At 43.6% G+C, this 12428-nt stretch overlaps 1 protein-coding gene across 11 annotated transcripts in view; it reads left to right on the top strand.

Moving 5' to 3' along the window:
- si:ch73-103b11.2 (myosin phosphatase Rho-interacting protein) overlaps window positions 1-12428 on the top strand; it is a 173720-nt gene that overhangs the window by 140094 nt on the left and 21198 nt on the right. For 8 of the 11 annotated variants that reach the window (XM_015359910.2, XM_015359908.2, XM_015359909.2 and 5 more), the window contains 9 exons: window positions 1128-1272; window positions 2316-2432; window positions 4677-4733; window positions 4821-4889; window positions 5352-5441; window positions 7522-7631; window positions 8940-8978; window positions 11073-11691; window positions 12109-12225. In XM_015359910.2, coding sequence (XP_015215396.2) covers window positions 1128-1272; window positions 2316-2432; window positions 4677-4733; window positions 4821-4889; window positions 5352-5441; window positions 7522-7631; window positions 8940-8978; window positions 11073-11691; window positions 12109-12225 — 1363 coding nt within the window. The remainder of the gene's footprint in view (window positions 1-1127; window positions 1273-2315; window positions 2433-4676; window positions 4734-4820; window positions 4890-5351; window positions 5442-7521; window positions 7632-8939; window positions 8979-11072; window positions 11692-12108; window positions 12226-12428) is intronic. The other 3 variants (XM_015359911.2, XM_069180882.1, XM_069180881.1) reach the window with 1 other exon arrangement.

The raw sequence follows: 12428 nt of genomic DNA on the forward strand, positions 1-12428 counted from the left end.
TGCTTATTGCTCAGCAAGAACACAGATTAGAGCAGGGTTCCCAAATGCAGTCCGTCAGATCTCTTACTTGTTCAACCTCAACAATCTAATTTAAATAATTATTTGCTGATTTGGAGATGTTGCTGCTGATTGAAAGAGACCTACAGTAAGAAACCCCCAAGAAGGGAGTTGGGTTAATGGATGCTTTGAGTCGAGGTTCTGAGTCCTGATCCTGGAGGACACCTTTGGCTCCTGGATTTTGCTCCAACCAGGCCCTTTATCATCAGTGCTCATTGGTGTCTCTTAACGGATCTGCTTGCAGGTTTTCACTTTTTTTCTGCACTCAGGCCTTGGTTTAAAAATATATTGATTAAAATGCATTATTTCCAACAACGTCAGCACAAAGACTATCATGCAGTCACTCCACACCCTGAAAATTAAGATGTTGCTTGCTTTTCTTGACTGAACACATCTTCACAGGTGACCAGTTGATTATGAACGGACAGAGGGTAGGAATTACACTGTTATCAGTCAACAGCCACACTCGCAGTCTTTCCCAAACAATTTGACTTCTGCTTCAGTCCGACTCCTCAATGAGTGTAGCCCTAAAACTCGCTAACTAGAGCGTTCATATTGATTTGGATTCTCATTCAACATTAAAAGAACTGGAAGCAAATAGAAACAAAGACCTCAAATAGAAAATTGAAATACATTACCCTGTGATGAAGAAGCGGACCGGAGCAAAAAGCAAAAGAAGCAGTGTTATGTCAGAACCAGGACAGAGATCCACTGTACTGGGGTATTCTTGAAACAAAGGCTTGGAGGAGCAGGAGAAAGAGCTTAAACAAGCCAGCAAATCAGCTAATTGTAGCAATTAGCACTGAGGATTAATTAAAACCAGCAGACAGAGCTGTACTTGAGGAACAGAAAAGAGAAATACTGTTTTGGAAAGTTCAACCACTGTAACGTTTCATGACCTATATATTTTGGCTGGAGTGAAAATATTGAAAGTCTCATTACCCAAGGCAGTGTCTTGTGCGATCCGTACTGAGAATCCCATCTGTAGGAAATGGGCAACAGGTGTTATGAGTGTGTGTTTTCCTGCCGCTGTGTGCCGCGCTGATGGTGCAACTCTGGTCTCCACACAGGCGGTCCCAGGTGATCGACAGGTTCGAGACACTGGAGGCAGAGAATGCGGAGCGCATGGAGACCAGCTCCTCCTCGGAACTCCTCTCATCAGCCAGCGCCCCTCGGCAAAGCCGCAGCGAGAGGCGGCCCTGCCCCAGGAAACAGGTACCGCCAGCGTGTGTGCCTGGGCGTCCACTCCCGTGTGTCTCTTTACATTGCAGAGCCCTGGGCTTATGTTCTGGAAGAACCACTAGTGTGCACCTGGGCATCCGCTCCCGTGTGTCTCTTTACACTGCAGAGCCCTGGGTTTATGTAGTGGAAGAACCACTAGTGTGCACCTGGGCGTCCGTTCCCGTGTGTCTCTTTACACTGCAGAGCCCTGGGCTAACGAACTGGAAGAACCACTAGTGTGCACCTGGGCATCCGCTCCCATGTGACTCTTTACACTGCAGAGCCCTGGCCTAATGAACTGGAAGAACATGCAGTATAGTGAGTCACAACACCCAGCAGTCAGAAAGTAACAAACACAACTGCACAAACATCAGGCCAGGTTTAAGGCAGGTATTTCCTACCACTGTTGTGAAAGTACTGCGGAAATATCCACAGCACTTCTGGGAGAGTTGGCGAAGGGAGCTCTTTGCCCATGATGTATCTGATTGTGTAGTTTTTTTGTTACCTGTTGCCGTTGTATTTTTACATAAATGCAAAACTCCACCATGGACAACTTTCTCCAACAAAACAGGAACTTGTCCTGTAGCAAAACACTGATCTGGTTATGAGAACTTGTTTTTTTTCTTTTGACAAAGTGATATAGGTGCATGAAGTGAAAGTTGTCCATTTGGTTGCGTTTAACGTTGTGCTTGGCAATCTGATTCTGCTTGTAACAGAAGCAGTATCAGTATTGTAGTGTATGGCCATGAATGCTGTTGCCACCTAGCCTGACATCACTTCTCCAGAGGGGCTGGAGTGCCCTCTGCTGGGCTGAAGCAGTGATAATGCCAGATACGCACCTTGCAAGCACAACAGTCCCAACTGTAAAGCAATGACATGCAGCCTTGCAACACTGGGAACCAGATTTCAAGTTTCAGGGGTCTGGATCTTTGTGCTGTAAAAGTCATGCAGTGAGCTCAACTAGCCTTCATTGCAGTAACCTTCCTTTTATTCTGGGATGTCCTGATGCAGTCCTGTGTCCCCTGGCTGTTTTTCAGGAATTTTCTCTGGACGCGCCGAAGGAAAGATCCGTTCCTGATGTGTCCACCTCTGCCATCTCCCCCTACCGCCGAGCTAAGTCCTTGGACAGGAGAGCGACTGAGTCCAACATGACAGTAAGACATCGGCAGGATACAAAAATACAGGCTGAGCAACTGAACACGGGGAACACAGGCCGGCCCTTGACATTCCTAATACAGCTGGTTCTAGTGCTCAGATCAGTGGAAAACTGACGGGCAGCTTGAACTGATACAAGAAAGACGATAATAGGTTAACCCCCAGGCTAATGCTTTGACTTAAACATTTAGTAGACACTGTAGATCTTATTATAGCCAGGGTAAAAAAGGTGGACTTGTAAAAGTCTAACATTGTTTCATCCTACAGTATCATACATTGATATTTCTTGAAATTGTGTTTGTTATAGAGGTAGACATGTATAATGGCTTCATAATCCCTTCATAATGGCTACGCAAGACATTGTAATCATATGAAGGGGGAACATGCTATTTGTTGTAGCAGCACGTCATACCAAATACTATACATGGCGTTACTAAAAGCTTTATAAAGCATGTATATGTTTATAATGTCTTGTGTATGAGTTCTTAAGGGATTATGAAGCCATTATGCTGCTACATTCAAATCAAGCTTTACTAGATGTTTTTACAGTATGAAGGGAACAAGCAAGGATTCTCAGCATATCATTGCTGTGAGGATTAAGTAAGGTTCTGTCATTTCCTGCTGTGTTCGACAATGTTGCTCAATGTCTCAACCAAATTTTTGAGATGATGATTATTATTGGTAGTAATATCCTTTGCAATAATGGACTGCTGTCTTCTTTTAGATTTGGGTTATTCACTGTTGTTGTTTATTACCACGGGCAGTGCCTCCCGTGCAGTCACATGGTTTAATCTTCCTAGTTGCATGGGGCCGTTATAGCCCAGGGAAACTGTATCCTGGAGGATTGCACTCTCCTGGGAAGTTGAGTTCCCATCCCTGGCTGTTATTAAAGTTTAAGGAGCCCCCTCACACCACGTGAACTGCAGCTGTCAGAATTGCCCTGGGCTATAAATAGAGTGAGGAGACATTTAAGCCACTGGGGGCTGTGTTGTGAGAGAAAAAGGGGGAGACGGTGTCTTTCTAGTCAGTGTGACCAATGAAGCTGAACAGAACCAAGGTAGGCCTCTTGGCTCAGTCCTGCACGTTTGCGGTAATTGGTTGTGCTCCTCTTGCTCCTGTATCTTGGTAGAGTTCCAGTGCAGTAACAACCAAGCGGAGCAGAAGAGAGAATAAATGCTTTCCTATTCATACAGAGCGCCGGCATTCATTCAAACTGTAGGCTGACGCGACTGCAGACCAAAATCTTTTTTATGTGCAACCACAGCAAGCAGCACGTGGAGCTTTGTATTTGTGGGTCATTTGCAGTTAGTCTGTTTCTGTCTTGTCCTTTGAGCTGAGAGGGACCAGAAAAAAAGGTTCTCGGAGGATAAATGCTATAGTTAACGATCAAATCGCTCAAAACCCTGTTTTTAAGCAAGTTCAGTCTGCTGAATGTTTCTAATTGTTGTAGAGACTGTCGGTTTGAGTGTGAAAGCAGTGAACAGGAATGATATTGCAAGGCGTTTTCAATCAAGGATGTCAATGCTGTGTATAAGAGTATCTTACGGCACAGGACAAAGTAAATGACCCATCACAGAGTGCGTCCCAACTCATTTTTGTGTACTCATTTTTGGAGCTCATGCGACCACTTCTCTTAAAGTAGGAATATATGCCATTCTCTGCAGCTGTGATTTCACCATTATAAATCTGAAAAAAGGTTGCTAAGTTTAATTCACATCAAAGTTAAATATCCAGAAAAATAACAGAGATTGATTATGCTGTGTGTTTGGTTCCTATCTTACTGTGTTGGCACTGGTTGCCCTACAGGGCAGTGTGGAGTTGGTTATACTTAAGATATGGTGAAAAAAATACAACTTTAGTGATTTCAAAGGATAAACTGTTCTGTTAGTAAGCCCATATTTAACTCCTCAATCTACTGAATGGTGATGAATTTTATATGCAGAAATTTCTATTCTGAAATATACGGTCACTGTTGGAAATGGCTGTTAATTCTGAACTATTAGTATCTGGCTTCTCAAAGAGTTGCTGAGGAACGTCAGGGAGCCTGACTCTCTTGTTTTTAAGACCTTGACTTACTCTGAGGATCATGGGGCATAGAAATGGCCAAGGTAAAGACAATGTAGTGTTAAAGATCTATAATTGACTGCTGGAGAAATTGTGTGATAACAGTAATCCGAAGGTTGTCATGTTTTTGTGGGCAATTGAAGCATTTTTTAACAGTTTCTTGATGTTGCTTTTTTCAGCCTGACTTATTGAATTTCAAGAAAGGATGGATGACCAAATTGTATGAAGATGGGCTGGTAAGTGCTACCTAATCTTAAAAATGTGGAAGAGACTTGGATTTGTTACAGTATTGTCCTGACTCTGAGCCATTGTCTTATTTCTAGTGGAAGAAGCACTGGTTTGTCCTAACAGATCAGAGTCTGAGGTACTACAGGGACTCAGTTGCTGAGGAGGTAGGTCAGGTTTTATCATATGGCTTGAACAGACGGGCTTTTAGGTGCTGAGATTTACAATTTACAATGAAGTTTCTTCAGTGTTGAGGAATCACACTCAGTTTATAGAAAAAAAAGTATGTATCGAAATGAGTGATTAAGGACAGAAGATAAAACAACAGCAATGCAATATCTTTTTTTCCAAAGAAGAAATCATTTTTTTTTACTATGGGGTAAATGAGTAAGAAGCATAAATTAGTTGCTTCTGCTCTAACTTCTCTTTCAGATAATTATACAATTATACTTGAAACTTAGATAGTGTTACCAGTTTCTCTTAGTTCATGTCATCTTAGAATATGCTATAAATTCGAGAAAAAGCAGGAGGTCGTTTTATTTCAAAGCACATTTAAGAAGTGAAGATGGCGTAAAGTGGATATTATGCAGATGTGCCCCTTACGTTTTTTTCTCTATTGACGACTCTAGGCGGCAGATCTAGATGGAGAAATAGACCTTGCCACTTGCTTTGATGTCACAGAATTCGCAGTGCAGAGAAACTATGGATTTCAAATTCATGTAAGTGGAATGTGCATGAATAAATGACTTTATAGTGTGGGGAAAAAAAATATGCTTACTGAGCACTGGAGGTGTACATTGTGTCACACGCTGTGCTGGAGTTCTGTATAATGTATAATGCAGTGTTATCTAAATGTTAATAGCCTTCAGTAGCAAAGACAAACCCTGCTGATTTGCAGTGTGACAAATGAAGAATCGGTGCAACACCAGGCACAAAACAGCCGAGCATAAACACATTAGTATCTGGCATGGTTTTACCGCAGGTCAGACAATTCAAGAAGAGCTCTCGAGTTGTAGCAGAGCCTTTAACATTCACAAACTAGTTTTCAGACTTTAAGTATGCCTTTCAACATGATTGGTCCGTTTTTTTACTAATTATAATTGTCAGATGTTGCCTGGCTGTTACGCTGTTGCTCAGTTTTCTTAATAACGAGGAAATCCTTGCAGTTCCTCGGCATCACGTTTTAGTCTATTCATGAAGAAAAGTAATTAACTGGCGATTCACTTCAGAAATGAATGGAACGATTCTCTGTTTAATGAAAAGCAAAAACAAAGCATTAGTGAGTGAGAACTGGCAAAGATTGTATGTGAATTTTCTGTACATGCTTGTAAACTGCTAACATTTTTAAAGAAAATTGGCCTTGGCACCAGAATAAAGATTCATCTGACTTCTAATGTCATTGTGTGTCACTTCACTGGAGCTAATTCAGTTCTGCCTCAGCGACTGTCTGCCCTCAGACTGGTGAGAATCTCCCGTGGAGACCTCCTGACTTCATTCACATTAAAAATAAACCTTGTTTACTTAAATCTGCAACAGAAAACTAATAAAGGGACCAACCATAACCTGAAACGTAGCCATTAGTCATTGAAAGGCGACGTTAACCCAGGACATTCTGTTTAATTTAACCATTTTTGGATCTGAATTTGTTTTTTAACTTCAGTACTTAGGTTTCTGGAAGACTCCAAAATGAGTAATATCACTTTAACTAAGGGCAGCACAATAGTGCAGTAGTTAGCATTGCTTCTCAAACCGCTGGACCCTAGGTTTGTTTCCTGGAGTGCTATCTGCGTGGAGTTTGTATGTTTATGTGGGTTTCCTCCAGGTGCTCCGGTTTCCTCCCACAGTCCAAAGACATACTTGTAGGATAATTGGCTTCTGGGAAAAGTGGCCCTGGTGTGTATCGGTGTGTACTCTCCTTCCATCCTGGCTCTATCCTGCTTTCTGCCTGTTGCTTGCTGGGATAGGCTCCAGCTCCCCCATGGCCCTGTATTACAAAAAAGTGGTTAGAAAATGATTAGTGATTAACAATAATGTTGTTTCTTTACCAGCTGTTAGCCCCTAGAACTGGTGTAAAAATAGAACTGGACACCTTCTCCTTCCCTTAGCTAATAATAATGTACCTGTACATGAGTTTTACATCAGGAAATTAATAATGTGTGTATTTAATCGCCTCAATGCTACAGCCTGTGCAGAACAAAAACAGTGTCAAATCTGACAGTTTTTTTTCCCTATATATTTGTGTTTTTTGATCATAATCTCATTTCCACTTCCTGGAAAACAATGGTGGTCCTCTATTTTAGAAAATGTAATAATGGATTTAAGCTCCACTAAGAGGATTCTCAATTGAGAATTCTCAATTATTCATAAATAATTATATGTTACTGGGCATAGCATAAAAATTCAAACTTATAACATGTTTCTTGACGGGAAATACGAGTGACATTGATACTGGGATAAAATCGAGTAGCGTTCCTGAAGCTGCATCATGGCGGGTTGTAGCATCAAGTGGTGCGTTTAAAACACTGCAAAACTGAGCTCAGAATATAGCGGACTCGGTAATATTAACAAATCCTTCACCTCAGAAGAGCAAATCTCACTACCTTCTCAGATGAATCTCTACAGAGCAAGGGAGAACGTCCTCCCCCCCACTCATTTTCCAGTTCCGGAAAATTCTCTCTTATCATTGCAGGAATTTACCTGGGACGTGAAAGTATTGTCTGATATACGGAAAGTCCTTTTTTTTCGCCGCTTTGACCACGGACGTACCGCTCTTTGCCAATGCTGTGTTTCCTCTGACAGACGAAAGAAGGCGCCTTCACGCTGTCCGCCATGACCTCCGGGATTCGGCGCAATTGGATCCAGGCCATCATGAAGAACGTGCGTCCCACGACAGCTCCTGACGTCACCAGGTGAGACAAGTAAGGCATTCAGGCAATGCTGAAGACCGAGCTTAAAACAGAGGAGGCAGAAACACAGCGGTGTTTGGTAGCTTTGTCTTGCAAATGGAGGGTCTGAGACACAGTAGATGCTCAAGTTGGAGGGAGGCATTTCTGGAGAAAGCAGGACTATCCCACTGTGTAACTTTTCCAGTCTACGTGACTATTGGTTCTTTGTCAAGACAGATATTCAACAACGGTCTTCAAAGGTAAGCATTTGTCACGGTTTTAAAAGCAGAGCAGGAAATGAAATGCAGAATTTGTTTGGCTAAGAGCGCATCAGGTTTTTGTTCGGTAAACCGGCGGCCAATGAAATGACGCAGCATGAAGAGGACAAGAACATTGCTAGTCAAGAAAATCTTCCAAGGGTACTGTCTTAATTAAGAAGGCAACATTTGTGAATAATGACAGCATCGCTTAGATTTCTGAAGGTCTTACGGTCAGCAGTATTCAGTAAAGTGTTGATTGATGGAGAAAGTTAGTTCAAATACATCCCATCCAAATAAATCTTGCTGTCTAATACAGACTGTTGTTACTGTTTCCTGGCAAAAAATCATTGTTGTCTGGGATCAACATTGTTTCAAGTATGGAGAGAATTTTTTTTCCTGACTATTGCCTTTCAATAGGTGTAGTAATATATCTGAGTCGGTCAGCTTTAGCTTTTGAAAGTTTGATGTTTTTTTTTATGATTAAGAGTGGCGGGTGTCTGGAACGTGATTCCCAACCCTGTAGCTAAGAACCAAAAACTCGACTTCTTCAGAAGCAACAGGACAAACCTTTTTCCTCTCAATGTGTAGTCGGGCTTAAGGACAGGCAGACTGTCCCAAATCCCAATCCTGTTGAAACCTGATGGGACCAGTGGGACAGTGCATTTCAGTTCCCACACTCACAGTAACCCCTCATTACAAATTGATCTGAAGATCCCACTACAAGATACAGATGACATCCTGTTTTCAAGCAGTTCCTTCTGCACTCAAAGGAGCGACATTTCAGCTTTTTAACTTGAGTACTCCCCAGTTGTGAGGCTTCAACTGAAAGAATTGAGAAGTGCCAGCTGGCTTGTTTAGTTTGATTTGAAAACTTTATCATTCAAATAGACTATTTCATTGGTAAAAGGGTTACTGTTTTAAGGTACTGTCTACTTCACGTTCTCCAGTCTCGTCCTGCTATTTCTTGTGTCCTTCCTTTTTCTGTGTTGTATCTGTTACAATGATACGCTTTGGCTGCATTGTTTTCTCAACCTCTGTCCTACTGTTTCTCTTGGCTTCCATGCTGTCCCAGGAAAAACTTCTCTTTGAAACTGTCCGTTCTCAAATCCAGGTTGGAAAGCTTCTTTCTGTCCTTTGTGATTGTCCAGCTTCTGTATCTGTCTGTCGTGCGTGTGTAAACAAATGACACTTGATATTCTTTCATTTCATCATATGTAGTCAGGCATTGCTAGTGTACTGTAATATTTGTTTACTTTTTTTTCTCATTTATGTTCATTCTTTTACAAAGTGGCAAAAGAACAGGAAAAAAAAGGCAAAAATGTTTTCTGTGTGAGAATTCCGGATTAATCTCAGTATTTGGCAGATATTAGCTTTACCTACAAATGCAGCTGCTCAATTTTAAACCCTGCCCAAAACCTGAAACAAGTTTCCAAGTGTAATAAAGACACATACTGTAGTTAAAATGAGTTGACATAAGCCTATGTTTCTAATGCCCATCTTCACAGTGGAGCATCTTTTTAAAACCACCATCTTCACAAATGGTGATGAATGCTAAACATCAATTTATTGGTTAAGAAAAAAATGAGAATCTTATTTCTGATCAAGGTGTTGCATTACATCAAATAAGAGTCTTGATACAAGTGGCTATCAATGGAAGTATAAGGGTGCTGGCTAAAAATAATGTTAGATATTTTTATTGTAAGGTGAGGCAGTTTGTAACCTTTCTGCCTCTGTAAGTGATACCTTCATGGAGCATTTTATGTAGCGATGTTGAGTTTCTCTGGAAAAAGACTGATGGTCAATCACGCGGTTTATCATTAGAATAGTTTAAACTGCATCATGTCGAGTTATGTAATTCAATTGGCGTTTGCCCCTCTTTTTCCACGTTTCGGAGGGCCTACGAACACCAAAATCCGGCCCTGTCGGATGGGTGTAACAAAAAAAATGTGGATAGTAATTTTCCTCATAAATACCACTTGAACAACACAGGTTTGGCCTAGAAAGGCTGGTCGTTGGATTTTTGTCCAGGACCACTGAAAAACCAACCTTTACAACTTTATAATGAAAAGAAAAATGAGCCCATTGACAAAAAACATTTGAAAATAATTGAACAAAACATTAAAATACCTCTAGGAAATTAACCTTGTAAGAATCGCATCTCATGGTTTTAAATACTTTGTTTTCTCAGTAGGCGGTACAAACGCAAGCGAACTATGGGATAAACGGTTTATAAACACAGGCCCAAATGTTTTTTAGGCAGTGGAAAGGAAAAACCCCTCATGGTTTTTTTTCCTCTCGAGGTTGAAGAGCTCATGGGAGCCATCCATCACTCTGTTTGTTTAACACACAGATATACTGTACCGGTATGCGGTTTCCCTCCTGCCGGCTCGGAGTGATGAAATGTCTGATATTTCTGGTGCTTCCCTCCCACAGACACCTCTCAGACACCTTACTTTTTCTGGCTTCACCCCCCCCCAGACCGATCGAAATAGACCCTTTCGTCAGCCGTTTTTTTTAAGCGTCTCTTCCCCCAACAGTCGATTATTAATAACGCGCTGTGGACACATTCCCCTGCCCCTCAGGAAAACACACGCAGAACCACAGCCTGAAGGGTATTTATCATTGTCTTCCACTCGTCTTCTTGCTATGTTTTGAAATGAAATGACATTAGTTAATATAAGGGAGACTTTTAACCAGTATATCGAGGCCGTTTTATAAGAGGGCTAGATCGGTGTGTAAAAAAAGTAGTGTTTCCGTGTTTGTTTAGAGATATTGCTTCAAGAAGAGTAATGTCCATTTAGGGAACGACTGTTATGCTGCGTGGTTAACGTTCAGTTTTTAAAAGGGACTGTTGAAAACATATTAAGCGCTTTGACCTTTAAAGGGCTATATAAAATATAGTTTATCATTATATCTAGTCTGACCGACGTAAAGTTTTGCAGCGGCACTGGCCTGCCTGCTTTTATCATTGCCTGCACTGTAGAGTTTACTTGTGAATGGCAAACCTTTTCTTCTTTAAGTCTGAATCTTGAACCCCATCAATACCGTTCACAGACCCCCCCCCCCCGTCCACGGAAATGCGCGAGGGGCTTTGAGTAAGGTACACTCCCTTTTCAAATGTCAGGACGGTGTCCCGTCGGGAGATGTCGTTTGTATTCCGGTGGGTGGGCCGAGTGGATCTGACAGGGCCGCTGTTTCCCCCCAGCTCGCTGCCCGAGGAGAAAGCCAAGGCTGCGGCCGAGATCCAGCAGGGCCCGGCCGGGCCCGAGGCGGACGGGGGCGGCGCGGAGCAGCGCCGAAGCCGGGTCCGGGAGCGCCGGCGAGAGGGGCGCTCCAAGACCTTCGACTGGGCCGAATTCCGCCCCGCGCAGGACAAGGTGGACGAGCCAGCGGACACCACCACCTCCCCCTCCAGCGCCACAGCCACTACCTCCCCTTCCTCCCCGTCCCGCTCCCCCTCCTCCGCGTCCTCTCCCAGCTCCTCCTCCGGCGCGGCCCTCGGGGACCCGGGCGAGGCGGCCGAGCTGGAGAGGGAGCGGGCGCGCCGGCGGGAGGAGAGGAGGCGGCGGTTCGAGGCGGCGGACGGGGGGCTGGAAGAGGGCAGTCGCATGGAGGTGGACCAGTCGCCCGCCTCGCCGCCCACCCCCCCGGGCCCCGACGCCAAGCCCCCCAACGTCCAGGTAGAGATCGAGCAGCGCTGGCACCAGGTGGAGACCACCCCGCTGCGGGAGGAGAAGCAGGTGCCCATCGCCACCCTGCACACCTGCGAACCCGGGGCCGACCGCCTGCCCCCTCAGGAGCTCGCGGCTCTGCTGGATAAAGAGGTGGGTGACACTGACGTTGACCCCCGAATGCAAAAATACAGAGGGTTCCCAATTTGTCAATTTCGCCTAATTTAAATGAATTTTTCTTATTTAAAATAATGGTAAATGCTATAGTCGTGCTCCGCCGTCACGCGGAAGTTTGACCCTGCTTACACCCTACAGACGCAAATGCTGGGACGACACTAAATACCTTCGATACGTCATCTTGTCACATGTCGAAAACAAAAGCACAGTTTCCACAGACACGTATACATGAAAGCACATGAAACACCTCAAAATACATGAAATAGTAGTAAGCATCAGTTACAGTCCTACAAATGTTTGTGGTGTTGGAGCCCTTTAAAAGCACCCAGGTGACGAGCATGAATGTCCCGAGCGGTGGAGTGGCATGATGTCAGGGGTGGTGTTCTTGTGCAGCTGGAGCAGACGCAGAAGGTGCTGGCCAAGCTGCAGGACCAGAACAGCCTGCTCCAGGAACAGCTCAAGGAGGCCCGGGGAAGAGAGCAGAGTGCGCGGGAGGGCTATGTGCTGCAGGTACACAGTCTGATTCACAGAGAGCACCTCAACACTGTCGGGTAGAAAACCGGGGGGTGGGGCAAAGACAAAACGAGATAGAGACGGCACTCTAGATCTCTTTCCTCCTGATCTTCAGTCTCAAAGCTTTATTCGGATGTCAATTGTTTTTAATATTGATTAGCTGCAAATATAAAAACACCAACTTCTTTTAATGATATACT

Source organism: Lepisosteus oculatus, chromosome 19, assembly GCF_040954835.1.
Source record: "Lepisosteus oculatus isolate fLepOcu1 chromosome 19, fLepOcu1.hap2, whole genome shotgun sequence".
NCBI lineage: Eukaryota > Metazoa > Chordata > Actinopteri > Semionotiformes > Lepisosteidae > Lepisosteus > Lepisosteus oculatus.